Source organism: Corvus cornix, chromosome 3 (assembly GCF_000738735.6).
Source record: "Corvus cornix cornix isolate S_Up_H32 chromosome 3, ASM73873v5, whole genome shotgun sequence".
Classification (NCBI taxonomy): domain Eukaryota; kingdom Metazoa; phylum Chordata; class Aves; order Passeriformes; family Corvidae; genus Corvus; species Corvus cornix.
Window position 1 is genome coordinate 59393864 of NC_047056.1, and position 17957 is coordinate 59411820.

At 39.6% G+C, this 17957-nt stretch overlaps 1 protein-coding gene across 1 annotated transcript in view; it reads right to left on the reverse strand.

Moving 5' to 3' along the window:
• LOC104690606 (ectonucleotide pyrophosphatase/phosphodiesterase family member 3) overlaps positions 1 to 14342 on the reverse strand; it is a 37059-nt gene extending 22717 nt beyond the window's left edge. The window contains exons 1-9 of the mRNA XM_010401607.4: positions 13903 to 14342; positions 11271 to 11340; positions 9026 to 9148; positions 7657 to 7782; positions 6509 to 6569; positions 5145 to 5242; positions 2501 to 2580; positions 1825 to 1944; positions 321 to 430 (exon numbers count right to left, since the gene is read on the reverse strand). Coding sequence (XP_010399909.2) covers positions 321 to 430; positions 1825 to 1944; positions 2501 to 2580; positions 5145 to 5242; positions 6509 to 6569; positions 7657 to 7782; positions 9026 to 9148; positions 11271 to 11340; positions 13903 to 14019 — 905 coding nt within the window. The 5' untranslated portion in view covers positions 14020 to 14342. The remainder of the gene's footprint in view (positions 1 to 320; positions 431 to 1824; positions 1945 to 2500; positions 2581 to 5144; positions 5243 to 6508; positions 6570 to 7656; positions 7783 to 9025; positions 9149 to 11270; positions 11341 to 13902) is intronic.
• Positions 14343 to 17957: the final 3615 nt, after the last annotated feature.

A 17957-nucleotide genomic window follows, 5' to 3' on the forward strand; every position in this document is an offset into this window, starting at 1 on the left:
CATTGGTGCAACTTAGCAGTGGCTACTAATCAGTTCCAGGATGCTCTCCTACTGTTTTGCAGTTGGCTGAAACTTCCAAAATGTCTAGAAGAGCAGAATATACAGTACCATTTGACTTCTTCATTGTGAATCCTCTGACTGGTTTTGAAAATTTCAAGTATTTTTGGTAGTTCCATGACATAGCCAGGATGATGTGGCATGGCACTTATCTGTCAGACTTGTTTAAAAATCTTGTATTTCATTTCCTTCAACTGTCAAATAGCAGTCTGGATTTTTGGAGTAATCTTCAGGAATTTAGTACAAGCCCTATAAAATCTTACCCATTGTATATGGTGTACAAGGTGGGGTATGTTCCCTCAATTGGAACATCAGAGCCTGGCCAGAAGAAGGTGCCTGCTGTCAAATTTTGGTACATTGCTGTCAGCCAGACCTTTGGGTAAAGATACAAACAAATGATTTTTTGTCACCACTGGAGGACCTCAGATCACAAAAGTAGAAACGTGCTGCAAGCATGCATTTTTACTTCTCCTCTCACACATCACATAGCTACCTAATGACCATATCTGATCTGAAGTTTTGTTTCCTACATGCACATTCTGAAGAAAAATTAGTGTGGAAACAATGATGTTGTCATTTCTTGGATATTCTCAGCATAGAAAAAAATCATATAGGTATTTCCATAACTGGCAATGGGCAGTGATCATTTTTCCTGTGGCAAATCCCAGGATCATGAAGATGGAAGAAGCTGCCTTAGGGATATTCAGACTTGACATTAGGGAACATTTTTTAACACATACAATGTCAAACACTGGAACAGGCTTCCTAAAGAGGTTGTTGCTGCCCTATACCTGTCAGTGTTCACGAGGCATTTGGAGAACACCCTTAAAAATGTGATCTAACATTTGGCCAGCCCTGAGTTGGTCAGGCAGCTGGACTAGATGATCACTGTAAGTCCATTCCAACTGAAATATTCTATTCTACTAGTTTCAATTTTTTGTTTTGTGTCTATTTCTATTTCAGATATAGATTCTAATTATATGATTTTATTATAAGAGGGCATATTTCTATTAATCCTAAAAAGTGTAGCTCTGGCTGTGTTACAAACATGATGGAATCCTTCAGGAAAAAAAGAGCACCAAAACCTGGGTATTTGAGTGTACTATAAACATGACCACACAGACACACATACATAAATGTAGATTAAGTAGGTATACTATATATTGCATATGTTTGGGGTTTTTTCAGCACCATTATTAGAGATTGATATTTCTAGTAAATTAATAATATTAATCATAACCATAGGTAAAATTTGGGGTTGCTATGAAATGTGCCTTATGTTATATATAATTGACTTTTTTTTCAGAAATTAAGTTCTTTGGTACTCCCTTCCTTGCTTTTAAATGCCTGGACATTTGCAAATAGATATAGGTGTATTTGTAAATAGATGTAATTTGGAAACCAATTTCATTTTGTAGCAAGTTGTCAAAAGACAAAGAAAAAAAATACCCCAAAATCAAACCATACCAAAAATTTACTATGGCTCCCTATGGCAAGAAGTCCATTCCAGTGCTAGCCAAAATATTTCAGTCTTTTTTTACTAACTGCCACAAAAATTTTACATCTCAGAATTAACACTTTAAGAGTCCTTTTACTTCCATAACAAGCAAACTATTTTGTAGGCAGCCTATTATATGAAGCCTACAGGTTAGCTAGTACTTGCTGCAAATATATTGCACCGTTTTGATAGTTACTCCCTTTTTGTTTTGTTTTATTATATGACACAAACCACTCTGGACATAAATACCATATGAGAAACAAACCTACTGGTTGCCCTTTCCACCATGCAGGTTTGAATTTTTCCTCCCCTGAAAGTGAGAAATGCGCATTCAAGTGTACATCATACATGTTGTTATCAATGATACCATGAGATTCTGGATACAATCCCTGTAAAATGAAAATAAACAAAATAAAATGCTTAGTCCAAAAGTCAAATGGACCCTAAACTACGTTTCAATGCACACTGCTGCAATGTTGCAATTTTGAAAGAACTGTTTTATCATAGAACACTTTCCTAATTCACACAAATCATACGCTTCCTGCCAATGAATTCAGTGTGCCCATCAAATTCCCCAGCTTCCATATTTCCTTCCCAGCCCAATTAAAATCTGATGTGCTATAGATTAGGTACCCTGTATGTCATGTGGCTGTTTATCAGCTGCCAAACCCACCCTAAGAAATGCTATCATCAAAAGGCTGTGTCCTTACCCATGCTCACCCATATCCAGTTAGACTGACAAGGATCAGGAATAACCGGCTCACAGGCCAGGGTCAGATAGCACACGTGTAGCCACACAGATCATGCCTGTGTGTACCATCTCAGCATCTCTCTCTTTTTTATATCTATGGCATGAGTTCTCATGTCCCACTAAAAGACAGGCACCACAAAATCCTTTCTGTGTTATCCAGATTATGAAAAGGAAAAACAAAAATTCTCACTTACTGTTACAATAGTATAGTGGTTTGGAAAGGTTTTTGTGGGGTAAACAGCTCTCATGTATTTTGAATGTGTGCCACATGTTTCTGCAACAGATCAAGGTATTAATATACTTTTTTTTTTTTTTTAATTGAAAACAAAGAGTCTTAAAAACAAACAAACAAAAATCACTACAATCAGTTCCTGCAGTTTTAGATGGAGAAATGTCACTCCAAAACAAGACTCATACAATCCTGGTGCCTCCTTGTGAGCTAAGCTTACTGTCCCGATGCAGTCAGTGGACCTGGATGCCCAATTCAGCTGCCTAAAGCCTCGGGGCCTAAGGTCCATTGAGAAATCTTTGATGATCCTGTTGGGCCTTCAGATGCTGCTTCTACATCCTGTCTGCCAACCCAAGTAAATTTCTCAGATGCTTCTGAGATCCTAAGTGGCCTAGATATGCATGTTTATGCAATGAGAATGAAGCCTGAGGTCAGACCAAACAAGATACTCTGCAGAGCTGATTGGTGACAAGCAGGGAAGGACTCAGTGGCTTAAGCACTAGAGCCAGGTGTCATTTGAGAAACCCTCTGATGTTCAAGACATCTGCATGAAAGTTGACAGTTTTGATGCAAATCTCTTCAAGATCTGTGTTCTCCTGACACAGCTATTGAAGGCCATGGCACTCTGAAGTATACTAAAAACACAGATTAAGGCAACAATTTGTCCTGTGGCACCCTCCTTCTGTTGATTGAGCTGACTTGTCCTCTAGGCTCTTGCACTGCACTATGCAGACTGTATTAACCATAAAGGCACTGACTTCAGTGAGCAAGTAGACATCTCACATGCAGACATTTCCAAGAATATGTCTAAATGTAGGTGCTCTGTCCTGGAGTGAACCCCTCCCCAGGTTTCCTGCCCTGGAGTAAATCCCACTCCAGGTGTCCTACCTGTATCTCCAAACATTGCATTATTTTTCATCAATCAAAGGTACTCAGCACACAAATATCTGTAGTGTCTAAATCCACTGTAGGATCCAACTTATTTACCCACAAAACAAAAATGTGAAGACTGGAAGATGCCTTAATGCTGTTTTTACATCTAACTCACATGTACAAAGTCCTATATTAAGCTGTAACCAGATGATTATTTCATTCATGCTCAAACACACATTAATTGATGTAGAGCATTTCAGTCAAAGAAGAGAAGCTGATCTTAACTAAGCAACCTAAACAATGAAAGTGTGAAATTTTTCAACAAAACTATTCCAATGTGATACAGATTTAAAAAAAAGGCTTAGAGAGTGTTTGAAGAAGGGCTGAATAATTTATAAAGACATGAGAAATTCAGCAAAATTTTCTATGGAAGGATCTATAAAGGATCTATATCAATAGTGTACATATTCTATAACAACTAGCTTGATTAGCTCTACTGAATGTTCTAGGTTAAAGGAGTTAATAGAGAGGAAAGATTTTATGCCATGAATCAACACTACATTTGTTCTTTTGCAAATAAAGGTATTTCCCTTTCCTGTAGATTTCTGAGAAATATAAGCACGAGTGTGCATAAACAATTGCTCAAATTGACCACAAATATGAGCAATGTTGAATTAGACCTCTCCTTGTTTCAAAGGATTTCTTGGAAACATAGACATAGCATGGTATTCATCCCTTTTGCCAGTTTGGCATTTCCTTTTCACCTTGTTTCAAAAGACTGGAACTGGCTACTGACTTCAAAATTCATGATTCCTCCACTGATTCAATTCCTTCCAGTCAGAATGACTTCAGAGAATAAACCATTTGCCCGAGAAGTCAGGTTTGCACATTGGTTCAACTTCAAGTTTCTGGATACTCTCATTATCCACAAACAAGATTGTTAACTATTCAGTAAAATGTAGTACATCATAATATCCATGGGAAATTTTCAAATAGAAACACAATGTAATGTACTCAGAACTGATAAAAATACTGTCAATTTAGACTATTGCTGCTGAGAAGAAATTAATAAATATGCAGACATTTTGTCCAGGTACAAAGTATCTGGAGATCTGAGCTCCAAAATATTCAGGAAATTTTAACCACATGTGCACTAATGGATCTCACTTTTTAGAGCCCTTTATAGCACAAACTGAAGATATCCAACTTACTCTTCCTCACAATATTCAGAAATACTGGAAAATGGTTACTTGAGCCTTACTGCAATAATTTCAACATACTAACATCTTAAAATATCTGACTTGAGAAAATGAATCTTTGAGGAAAATTTCCCAATAACACAATGCATTTCCTCTTAGTACTGTACTTTAATGTTCAGCTCCTTATCAGCTATTTAGCAACTTTTTAATGCAGTACCAAGAATGCGGAAAATTCTTATCTGGAACTTTTTCTCAGTTTTAAACTGTATTTTAATGTTTATTTCAAACTGTGTATTTAATAAAAAGCTGCTGACAAATATTAGAGGCCTTGTTAAAAAAAAAGTCATGTTTGCTGTGCACTCAGATACAAGAAGCAATGCAGAACATATAATAATGAAAATATACAACTGATGAGAGACTTAATTTGTGATTTTTTTCATTGCTGAGCAACACATATGCATGACAGTAGCAAAGGGGACCAGAGAGGTTGCATGCAGACTTTTAAAGAAAACAGTGAAAACACCCTTGGAAACTTACTGAGTTTTTCAATATTTGGCAGCAAGGAACTCCAAGTTTGCAAATATTCTGCTCTAAACCCATCCATTGAAAAAAGGATAAGTGGTGGGCGAGTAAATCTACAAGAAAATATAAGTTTATCATCATAAAGACGTTTGGAGAGTCGGTGACTTGTTAAGATTCTAACAATATAAATTCAGCTTTTATAAGCAGGATCTAGAATATTCATGTACATCCCAGAATTAATATCATTGTGTGAGATAAAGAAATAGTTCAATATTGAGAGTAAATATACAATCCTCCTGGTAAGAAATACCGTAGGAATAAAATACAAGTAATCCTTTCAGTGATAATATTAACAAAAAGTTACACATTGACATCAGGCAGTGATCACTAACCCAGTTAGTTTCTTATTAAAAGTGGTCTTTCCAAAACACAGAAGCACACTAGCATCAGTAGTCTGTATAAAAACAGTCTGCATAAAACAGCTTACTGGTTTGAATCGGAAATTAAATGGATCTTTATATAGCAACGCTGTTTACAGCACTTAAAGAAGCCTCCCTCCACTACTTTCCAAGCTTTAGCCTATGAAACTGTGTTAACTCAGCAAGCTATTTGTTAACCTAAAAAGTGTATTTTTATACCTATGTTGGGAGGTACATGCAGGAACTCACAAAGAAGCCACAACTTTAATGGTCTTACTATTATAATTAAACTAAACTGGCAGTAAAATAAAAGAAAATAATGGATAATATCACAAGTACCATAACTGAATCAGAAATTAATTCATTTTTCTTCAAGGACAACTTTTAAATGGTGTTTCTGCCTAGCCTCTACCTATGATTCTGAAAAACTGCACAAATAGCAAAATTGTTTCAGCATTTGTAGATATACAGCTACTTTATAGCTCCCTTTTCAACACACCTTTCTTCCTGTAAATAATTGGAGCAAAAAAACCCCCAAACAACCCTGTTGCCTAAAGAACTGCAATCATGGATTCTAACAGTTATTACAGACTGCATAAGGTGACTTATCTGAATTGTCAAAGATACAATATGGTAACATGAAATGGACTATGACCAATTTGTGATAAATGAATCTTGAGATAACTCTAACAATTTTTCCAGGTCTTTGCAAACTGAATTTCAATCTGAATTTGAACTCCTGTACTCTGCTCTAAACTGTAAATGATCAATGAATGTAGAACAAGATGACAAAGGTTTTAGAAAGAACAAACATTCCTAGCCACAAACAATTTCTACAGAATATTGCTCAGGGCAAGGACCTTACTCTCCATAAATATGAAAACCTGTTTCAGAACACTGGAGTATTTCTGACTGTCTCAAAGATTTTATTTGCTAAGAAGAGAAATTCCTTTATCCTACCCTACTGGGCACTGAGGAGTTTCAATTGGCACACATGGTTCTTCTACCCAAGATATTTCACCTAAAAGGAAAAAAAAATCCTGAGTTAGCACTGACACGGCCCCCCCCCCCCCCACCAAAAAAAGCAGCTACATGGATGATCTTTTTAAAGCTCTTCTTGTAATATTTTCTGCTTCAACAGAAATGTAGGACTAAAGATACCTTTAGGAACAATTTGGTGCAACCTATTAGCCCCTCAAACCCTGAAAGGACTAGTGCTCACAACTGTAAGTTAAAAACAAAGCACACATACTACGCAGACAAGCAAACAAACAAAACGGAGAAGAAAACACTATGAAAGCTTAGGCTTTTATTGGGTTTTAAATGAAAAAATATTCAAACTGTATCCTGACCACACTGGACTACTTATTCCTTTTTTATTTTCTGTGCACCATTGACACACTTAGAGAGAAGAATGGGGCTGCCTTTAGCACTTCTTTTCTTTCTCTGTGTTGTGGTTTAACCCCTTTTAGCTTTATTTTGCATTTAGGTAACAATAATTTTGCAGGAGTTGCCTTAAATTTATTGCCTTCCACAGCATAAAGGAATTCTGATAACAGATACTATGTCACCAGCATATTCCTCAAGTACCATTCCTGTAACTGAATTATACCAGTGCTATTCTTCATGTGTTTAGCTGGAGCCAGTATGAAACAATTAGCCATGAACAAAGATATTCAAAAATAAGTAAAACATAATAAGTCCATTCCAAAAACAGATTTATAATAAAAAGGATGGGAAATTGTAGATTAGGGATGATTACTACAATATGTACTTCAGATTGTCTCCATCTCTTTTGGGGGGAAACAAAGGAAAAAAACAAAAGAAAGAAAGGAAACAACCCAAAGCCTCCACATGTGGTATACTTCTGCAGTATCCAAATCATTCTGTCTTTCTCAAGAACGACACAATTCACAGTGTTCTGCAGAAACTGTCTTTTTCACAGTCAAAAATACCAAAAGATTCACCTCAAAACATAAATTTTTCAAAATGTCAGTCAGAATCTAGTCTTGAGAAACAAATTCATCTACCTTTATATTTTCAATGTTTGACCATCTATCTATTTCATAAAATAATTTATATTTAAAACATTTTGACTTTTGATTTACCTCTGCAAACACTGTAGTAATTTACACAGCAGTCTTTTTTCTGCAAGCAGTCATCAGAACAAGAACAGTAACTTCCAGGTATTCTTGTCTCACCACAACGGAAATTAGTGCACTTCCAAGATCGGGCTGAAAATTCCAAGAAAAAAATTATGATTCAGTTCACAGAACCTCATGTAAACTTCTTTGCATGGAAACCCCCCAAACAGGTAAAGAAAAAAAAAATTGTTGTTTATATATACCGTTTGAGTTGTTTTATAAGTTTTCTCTGGAAAGAAAACTCAAGATTTCATTTAACAGAAAAAGCCTATTTCTTTGGCCATTGAACCGTAACACAGAGTCATAACATAATTTATTTTACAAAGGTATCCCCCAAGTCATCTCCTTCAATGCCTTCCATCTTTCCAAAAACATCTAGGGAAAAAAAACACCAAAAAAACACTCCATATTTCTTTTACAGAGAAGAAAGAGAAGCAAACTGACGTTTTTCATGCTTTTGCATATGAGTTCCAGCAGAGAGCAAAAAAAAAAAAAGAGAAGTAAGGGCTGAAGTAGGCAGAAAAAGAAATAGGATGAAGAAATATCTGAACAGCTGCTGGGAAAGCAGAGACAGTAACTGGAGAGCAGCCTGCCCTCAATGCAGAACCAGGCTGTTCCCCTTGAAGACAAGTGGACTCCTCTGATCCCAGGCACCCACCAAGGAATGCACGAGGCTGGAGAGCACAGCCGACTGGGAAACGCCCCCTTATTTTCAAAAGTGCAAGAGGTACTGGCACAACAGGGTTGCTTCAAGGGCCCTGCTTAAAGATAACTCATGATTTCTGCTCATGCTCATCTTCAGCTTTATATGTGCCATGAAATACGTGTGGCAAATGCTTTGGTTACCCATAAGGGACAAAAATACCGGGATCTGATTTGAGAAAGATGCAGGAAGATTTTGTGTACTGTCATGTCATCAAGTTACAGCCCTCTAGCCACCTGAGTACCGAGGCAGCTTGAATCTGCCACACCCACCTGAACAGGAATAACTTTACTGGGAGGGTGACCAGAACGCTGGAAAGGTTGCCCAGACAGGTTGTGTAATCTCCTTTCCAGAAGACATTCAAAAGCTGTGTGGACACAAGCCTCAGCAGTGTGCCCTAGGACCTTGCTTGAGCAGGAAGTTGGACTAGATGGCCTCCAGTGGTCCATTCCAACCCTAACCATTCTGTGATTTTGTGATTTTTGTCACATTTCCCTCCCTAGGAAATGTGACATGACTTCTGTGTATCTGCACAAACATGAGAATTACCCATTTTCTATTACAGTCACATGAAAAAACAAATTCAAAATAAAATGGACACCAGTGAGCACTGCCTGTAGGGTGACTTACTCGGCTCCACACAGGTGTCCTCATAGTCCCAGCAGCAATCCTGACGCTCCTTGCAGCCGCTGTCACACTGGCAGCCGGGCACGCCGTTCCTGTGTGGCTCATTGCACTTGTGTCTGCAGCTGACTGTAAGGAGAAGGCAGCAAGGCTGAGTGCTCAGATAACCCTGTCCCAGGCAGGTCTGTTAAACGGGTCATGGATATGGGCTGCAGGGAGAAATGTGCTGAATAATTTCCCAAATCCAATTCCCTAGCCATTTTCCAATGCGGTCACTAGCACACAGGCCAGCAAGGTGCAAGCAAGGCTGTAGGAATCCCTCTGGGTGCTGAAGGTCCTGACAGCTGTTGGGACTATGCTGGTCCACAGCCTGGGGCAGAGCTGTTTCTGCAACAGGTCTCTCCAAAACCACTGGCACAGGAGGCAATGCCAGGGTGTACCACACTGCCAGCATGAGGAAGAGGAGACTGCCATTTCCCCTGCTCATTTCTCAGTCTGAAACAAAAGAGGAAGAGTGATTCCCACTTTGGATGTTCTGTAATATGCCTGCGTGGGATGGAAGCCTCCTCAGGGCTGGGTACCAGAGCCATGGGGGCTCCCCAGGGGCATCTGGGCAGGGAGCAGCAACCAGGACCCATCCCACCACTCCAGCCTGGAGCAGGGCAGCCCCACACCAGGTGCTGGGCCCTTCCCTGGCAAAAGAGACAGGTCAAGGCCAGGCTGTTGGCCTGTGGCTGGGCCTGGCTCAGCAGAACTCATGGATGGGCAGGGCAAGGCTGTGGGGAGATAGAGGCCATCCCTGCTGGGTCAGTGGTGGGACAGGGGAGGTGGCCCCTGGGGCCCGGGCAGGGTGGGGGCAGCCTGGGGGAATCTCCTTTCCTGGAGACATTCAAAAGCCATCTGGACACAAACCATAAAGCTTATTAGTGCACTCAGGACCCTGGAAATATCTCTGCTACTTTATTGTTAAAAGGTCCCTTAAAAATCTGTAGGTTTGGTTGTTTTAATTAAAAGAAAGAAAAGGGTCCAAATGAGGGGCCTGGCGGTGGAAGCTGTATTCCTCAGCACAGCTCTGACACCTTCGTGCAGGGTGAAGGAACAGCTCTGGGTCTCCTGAGGACACCTGAAGACATCCCTCGATCTCCAAAGATCACTTGCAGTTCCACACCAGCCTCCACATGGACAAGCCCGGTGTCCACATTCTCTGTACTCCAGAAATACTATTTGAACCATGCTGACCTCCTGCATTTCCAGTTTTCTTCTCCCCTCACACTGTTGGACAGGAAAAGGTATAACTATCTACTCAGGTTTGCTAGGGCAATTCCCTTATAATTGCCACAAGGTTCATTTCATGCTTTTGCAGGATGCACTGCCTACAAATTTGGGCTTTAGTATCGACTTTGTAGAGTCCATGCTCTACAAATCATTTTGTAGAGCTAAAATGATTTTCAAATGATGAAAAAACAATTATGGTTCCACTTCATCTTATTTGCTAGGCCCATGGTATTGAAAGACTTCAGAAGGATCTAAGACTTGATGAACTACTAGGTAAACAAGTACAAGATGTGTTGATTAGCAATGAGAAAGAGACTCTGCTTTCTTGAACTCCTCCAGTGTGGGATTACTCTTGCTTTGATTCTAAAGGAAGTATTAATTCACAATGTGTTGTGTTTGTTTGTTCTCACCTAGAATGACCCCCTGACATCAAAACACTAACTAGTGTTAGTAACTAAGTAAAAAATACCGTTCCACCCAATCAAGCCACTATCCCCTTTTTACTGTAGCTTTACAGAAACTGAAGTTTTCAAAGAATATTCATAATCAGTGTTAGAATCAGCTACCTGAACTATGCCAAATATATTCAAAGCATGAGTCCTGAAGATGATCCAATGACATTTCTCTCACAAAATACTGTTTAAATAATTGCAAGACATTATATGTAGTAAGATAACACATATCTCAAATTTTCTGAAAGTGTTAATGTAATAAAACTTCCAAACATGCTGTGACTAGGTTTCACATTTCTGGAAAGATCAGCAAGGCACTTGGTTGTTTAGGACAGGTTTTTCAAGTATAGATTTTCAGTGTTTAGTTTTTATGCAATCCAACTTGAAAAATTCAAGAACTTTATTTTCACAGGTGGTGACTTTTCACAGTTCATTTACATTACACCATAAAAGAGCCTTTGCTGAAAGCCTTTACCAGATCCAGATCATTGGCAATTATGCTGATGAAAGTATCATAAACGTACCTTGCTCCTTCTTGAGTCCTAGTCCTAAACCTAGTCCCAGGGATACAGCCACCAAAGCACACAGTAGAACCTGTCACACAGACACAGGGAAACCAACATTCACAACTGTGATAAACTGTTATGTTTATTAAAAATTAACTCTATTATTAATATTTCTATGAATGCATGATTTCTTAAGAACTAATCTCTTCTCTGTACTTCATCAAAAAATTGAGCCTGAAGATAGGAGAGGCACGATAATTATAACCTTAGGATCTGAGGCTCTAATGCTGCACTTATAACCTATGGCCAGTTGTAATGATGTAATTGGGGAAATCTTTGCTGGGGAAAAGATAGTAGGATCAATGTATTTATCTGTTTTGCAAATCCTTTATCTGTACAAATAAAGGTAATTCCTTTTACTTATTTTCTGTATTTACCTGGAATGATCATAAGGATCTCCTAAGAGATTTAGCTGGATTGAGGCTGCAAGTGTAAAATTTTCACCCATACGACAGCTTCTGCTAATAAGTCACCCTGTCAGCAAGGTTAGAGGAAATCGGAAAGAGACTAACAGCCCAAGGAAACTCTGTAACAGAAAGCAGCATAACTTTGGGAGACTGGGGGAGAACTGAGGAAGCTTTTATCAGCTCAATAGGCACCCAAGACAAATGGCAATGCATGCTGGCTGAAAGGTGCAGTGAAAAGTGACAGAGTATTTTGTGGTGTATGCACTTTCATCTTCGCCAAGATAATAGTGGGAAAGAAAATGCATATCACAGAAAAAATCACCATGAACTGGCAGTTTATGTCCCACTTTTGCCTCAGAGCTTTCTTTTGTCTTCTGCCATTTCCAGGAATCAGATGACTGATTAGTGGAAATACTAAGGTTAAAAATAAAGTAAAAATGAGAGAGGGTTACTCTCACGCTCAGTGTTATTGTAATGAAGCCTCTTATCTTAAGACTACAGCAACTATAAGGAACTGAGAACAACTGCATGTGCCCTGATCTTTGCTGCTGCCTGTCCTGCCTTGCCAGGTGCTGGGCAGAAGCGTGGCAGCAGGGAGGGCTGCTCAGCTCTCAGGTGTGGGTGTACAACTGGTATTTTTCTGAAGCAATACCAAACACTAGAAATGCCATAATTACTTCCTTTACACTTTCTCCTTCTCACCTTTACTTTCTTCCTGCTACTTACTCACAGGTTTTTGTACAGATGTACCTCAAAAGGAGTGGAAATGGAATTGGTGAGAGAACTGGATGAGAGAGACAGATGGAGTAAGGATGTGTGGAAAGATTGCCCAAATTGACAGAAATGCTGGAGACCCTTGAAAAGAGACCTCAGGTGTGAAGGCAGCAGTTTAATCCTACATCCAGTCAGCAGGGACTGAAAATCAGGGAGTTCATCTGGGCTAGACCAGCAGCCACTCTTTCTGGACAGGGAGGATAACACTGCCAGGTTAACCTAACAGATCTCGTTTCACTGAGCACAGATAAGTCAAATCACCAGGGCATGTACTTCGCACCTTGAAGTCACTATGGTTTTGCCCTTCTTTTTGATTAAAACTCCCATTTGTAATTGAAATAAATAGATGATACTAAACTGAAGTACAAATTGAAGTACAGATATTACAGCAACAAACATTCCCACTTTTTCAAGTAATGAGACAGCTGAAGTAAAACCCAAAAACTCCTATCGGGTATACAGATAAGATGCTGCATTTATTACAACATTTACAAATACCCTTGATTTTGGGACATTCGTTCTTAAGGTGAAATAACGTTGGTAGTACCAACACAGTTTTCAGTATTTCCCTCTTATTTTATGCAATCCTTGCACAATGCAGCATTAAATAGGAAACTGTACTATGTGAAATTGTTCTGATTACATAGAGCTGAAAAGTGTAGTAGTTTGACTCTTTTCTATAGGGCTGTTTTCAAAATTAAGTTGCAAGTATTTCTAAAATCAGTACCTGTAGTTTTCTCTAAGTTTCAATTTACAAATGCAAGAGCTTGTGCAAACATATACACACATTTAATGCTTGTTTCTATTGTGGTCACAAACAGAAGATACAACAAAAGATGTTTAAAGCTTAACAAAAAGCCTACACTTTATTATTTACAAGGCAGCTGCATGGATCTTAAAGCCTCAGGGAAGAGGTAAAGAGTTGTCATGATATTTGAGATGTGAGACTGACAATACTGTACAAAATGTTTCATTAGGTTTTTCCCATGCCTTACTTCCTGATTGTTTTTTGCCAACGACTTTCCTATATGTTCTGTTTCGTTAACAACAAATTTAAAGATACAAAAGTAAGCAAAAAGAAACTGTGGTTGCTTTGGCCACAAACACATCTGTTTTAAGACAATATCTAAAACAAAGTATCGAAGCAATGTCTTCACTGTGCAAAAGAACAGTCAGGTTAATGAATCACAACAAAAATTGCCGTAAAAAAAATTGCTTCTTACGTACCAGAACTTTAGAAATGTGCCAGTGAAATTAGTGCAGTTTCAGTGACACACTCACACAGTAAAATTTTAACTACCAATTACCAAGCTACCCTGAATGATTATACTAATACAATGAAACTTCAAAAAATCCTGCAGATTTGAGAATTGTTAAACTAGCAGCCCCTAAGAGCAGCACCTACTTACAGCACAGATGACTTTGTATTTAAAGACGGATTTTTTCTTCACATACTCTCCTGGTTGTAAAGACATCTGCTCCGAATATCTTCTGTGATCCTTGGGTATATCACCCTCAAGCTCCATTTTGCCGAGATCTGCCTCTCGTCTGCGTCTTCTGCCTCCTCAGCGTCCCCAGCTGGGTTAGCCGCAAGTGAGATGCTACTCCTTCTTCAAGAGTTCCTAGTACTTTGCTCATAGGTCTTCTTATGAGATCTCAGCTTTTGCATCAGTGTTAGGTTTGAAGGAAGCCAAAGCAAGCAAGAAAACTACTCTGAAAGGTCAAAGGCTGAAAAGCATTATCTGTGTTCAGGGAGCCTGGCTGTTCAAGATAAGAACTGCATTAGGCAAACACTTAAATTGAGATTAGAAGTAATACGTTGCTAAGCAATAAAATGCAAAAATACTCAAGTAGTCAACTATTTGGTTAAAAGCTTGTCATCCAGAGAATTTACCCTCAAAGAAAGTGTTAAATATACGAAACCAATATGAAAGGAGACGTTTTCTTACTCCGTGTTCTGTGTCACGCCTATGTTTTCAGATCGCTTTCCTTATTTAGCGTCAGAGGATTTGTCCCGTTTAGTTTCAATCCACCTTTGTCTCAACTTTTTTCCACTTCTCTATATGTTTGATTTTAAGTTGCTATAACTGTTACTTAAAAACAGATGGTATACAGACGTACAGAATCAAATTCAATTAAAAAAAAAAACAACAATATTTTTTATTTAAGTACAATTTAAAATCTGTTTTTCAACCTGGTGGTTAATGGAAGGCTGTTATGAAAATGTACCTTCATAGCGTACTAGGACTATGAATGTGTAACTATCCAGATGTTGATCTGATTCTAAATTTGAGCACCGCATGAGCTGCAACTTACAATAATTAAATTTAAAATGTTTATAATTATATATAAAAATCCAAATCATGATACTAAACACGGTGGTGTGAAGAAAATTAACTCCACTGCAGCCCAAACCAGTACGATCTCCTTATTCTATACATTTGTGTCATGCTGAAGTCCCACATTATCCAGTACCTCCTCATTAATCACATGCACACACACACACCCCCATACTTTAATTTATAGACAGCTATCACTCCCTCACTCCATGGGCCATCCCTGTACAACACCCATAAAAAGCCCATTGAGTTCCCTTCTTCCGTGACTGGGGTTCCATCTCTTGTGGTGATTGCTCAGGATAGGAGGTGTGTTGTGTAGAGCTACCAGTTGCCAAAACCTATTCAGGTTGGGTCACACCCGCAGTGATTCTTGTGAAGCTTGCCCTTCCTTACGGCGGCTTCAGCTGTTGCGCCTCCTACGTAACACCACGCAACTCAAACAATGAGTTACAACAGCTAGACATTGTATCCTTTACAATTCCCACACCTGGGCTCTTCAAACGAGGTTAAAAGGTTCCTTAATTAACTCCTCCTCTTACCATGCTGGGATGGACTTACAGGTTGCAGACTTTCCCTTGGTTGGAAAGGCGCCCTGCAGAAAGGGACCTGGGGATGCTGGTCAACAGCAGCTGAACATGAGCCAGCATGTGGCCAGGTGGCCAAGAAGGCCAATAGCATCCCGGCCTGTCCCAGCAATAGTGTGGCTAGCAGGACCAGAGCAGTGATTGTCCCCCTGTACTTGGCACTGGTGAGGCCACACCTCCAATCCCGTGTTCAGTTCTGGGCCCCTCACTACAAGAAAGACATGGAGGTGTTGGAGGGTGTCCAGAGAAGGGCAACAGAGCTGGGGAAGGGTCTGGAGCACAAGTCTGATGAGAAATTGGCTGAGGGAGCTGGGGGTGCTTAACCTGGAGAAAAGGAGGCTTAGGAAGGAGCTTTATCACTCTCTGCAACTACTGAAAGGAGGTTGTAGCCAGGTGGGCCTCTTCTTCCAGGTAACAAGTAACAGGACAAGAGGAAAAGGCCTCAAATTGCACCAGGGGAGGTTTAGATTGGCTATTAGGAAAAATTTCTTCCTGAAAGAAATGAGATAGATTTGTCTTTACAAACAAACTATGGGTCTGCTGATAAAAGCTAGATACTGAGAGGTGAAAGAAACAATAGGAGGAATTCCACTGATTGATGAAAGGAGTGAGAGGGATTTGTCTTTACAAACAAACTGTGGGTTTACTGGTAGGTAAAGATAGATACTGAGAGACAAAAGAAGCAATGGGAAAACCCATAAATTCCATGGGAAAAGAAAAAGGTGAGTATACATTAGAAGGGGGTCTGTATTAGGTGATTCGGGGAGTCTGTACCTCTCAAGTACCTCAGCCAATGGGGAAAGAGAGAGGGAAATGCGGCTGGGAAATTAGGATAAAAAGGAGGCTGCGTCCTCTAACAATTTGGGAGACCCCAAGGGAAATGCCCCATGACCTCTCACTTTATTCGAATAAAGTAACAGGACTCCTCTGTCTCCTTTTTGGACATAAAACTCTGGTGTTTGTGGATTAATTTTCCTGACATTCCTCAAAAGTATTGTCAAGCATTTGGGCATGGCTGAGTCACCATCCTTGGAGGTATTTAAAAGACATGTAGATGTGGTGCTTAGGGACATGATTTAGTGTTGGACTTAGCAGTCTTTTCCAACCTAAATGATTCCATGATTCTACTATTCAGGGGTGTAGCTGCTCCACTATCCACAGACGCTTTGGGGTATATCTGCTCCAGCCTGGTGTTATTCAGAGTTCACGGCCCCTTCAACCAGAGTTCAGACTATTGTTACAGCATTCCTACAGTAGTACAAAACCAGCAGCAATGACCAGGCCATCTGTCTGCCCAGGCATGTGGCCAGTGCTGTTATCAAAATGCTCCCAGGCACAGGAAAGTAAGATGATAAGCGCTACAGCATACGGCAGCCATGGACAATCACTCCATTCTAATATAGAGCAAAGCAAGCAGGTCCTCTGGTGAGAGCAGGAGCCTGCCAATTAATAGCCTAAACAGCTGTAGCAGCTGTAAATCCAGTATAGTGCGTTCCTATCAAATCTGTCGTTATCTTCAACCCCTCTGGCCCCACACTGGGTGCCAAAAAGCACACTTGTGGGTTGCAGGCAGCTCAGACCCACACAGACACTCACACCGTCCCCTGCTGTGGGAAGCAGGGAAGAACAGGAAGGGTAGAAATGAGAAAACTTGTGAGTTGAGACACAGGCAATTTAATAGGTAAAGCAAAGCCATGCACACAAACAAAGCAAAATCACTCCATCGCTACTTTCCACCAGCAGGCAGGTGTTTATTGGAGGAAGGTAGAGTTCCACCACGTGTCATGATTACATGGGAAGGTAGACACCATCACTCTGACCATTCCCTATGCCTTCCTTATTTTTTTCCCTAAGTTTTATTGATGAGCACATTCTAGGACATTCCTTACCAACAAAATTAGATTACAATTAAAAAAACTTAATAAAAATCGGCCAAGAACCCAAACTTTTCTGTTTCAAGATCAAAAGCCTCACACGTTAAAAATACTTCTTTTTATCCCTACCAAAAGAGAAAAAAAGCAATCCATATGATCAATACATAAGAATAAAGAAAGCAACAAGAAAGAAAGAAATAATCATTCTTTCTGTTCTCAATTACTAAACCATAAATTTGAGTGACCATTCTGCCTACAGACTGACACTATACAAATGCAGGGAGAGGGTGAAAAAAACCCCATTCCCCTATAGTTACACTGCAGTCCTCAGTTCATCTGGCACCTTCAGGAAGAGGAAGGTGTTTTCAAAGAACACAGGCAGGACATCTCTGACATACACATGTTAACAAGCACATCAGGAAAATGGGGAGAGTAATTTCTGAATAGCACTTCGTTGTAGACACTTTCAATTTTCACTGCTAAGAAGTCAAAAGTCCTCTAAGGCATGAAGAACTAGGCAGGCCCAACACACCATGAATTCTAAGATACCTTTGTAGTCATTTGTCATCTATCTTCTAAAATTAATGGCACTCACTTAGGAAAAAACACTCTGAAGTTTAACCATTTTTCTCATAAATGTTTCTTTTCAGCCATAAACATTAAAATT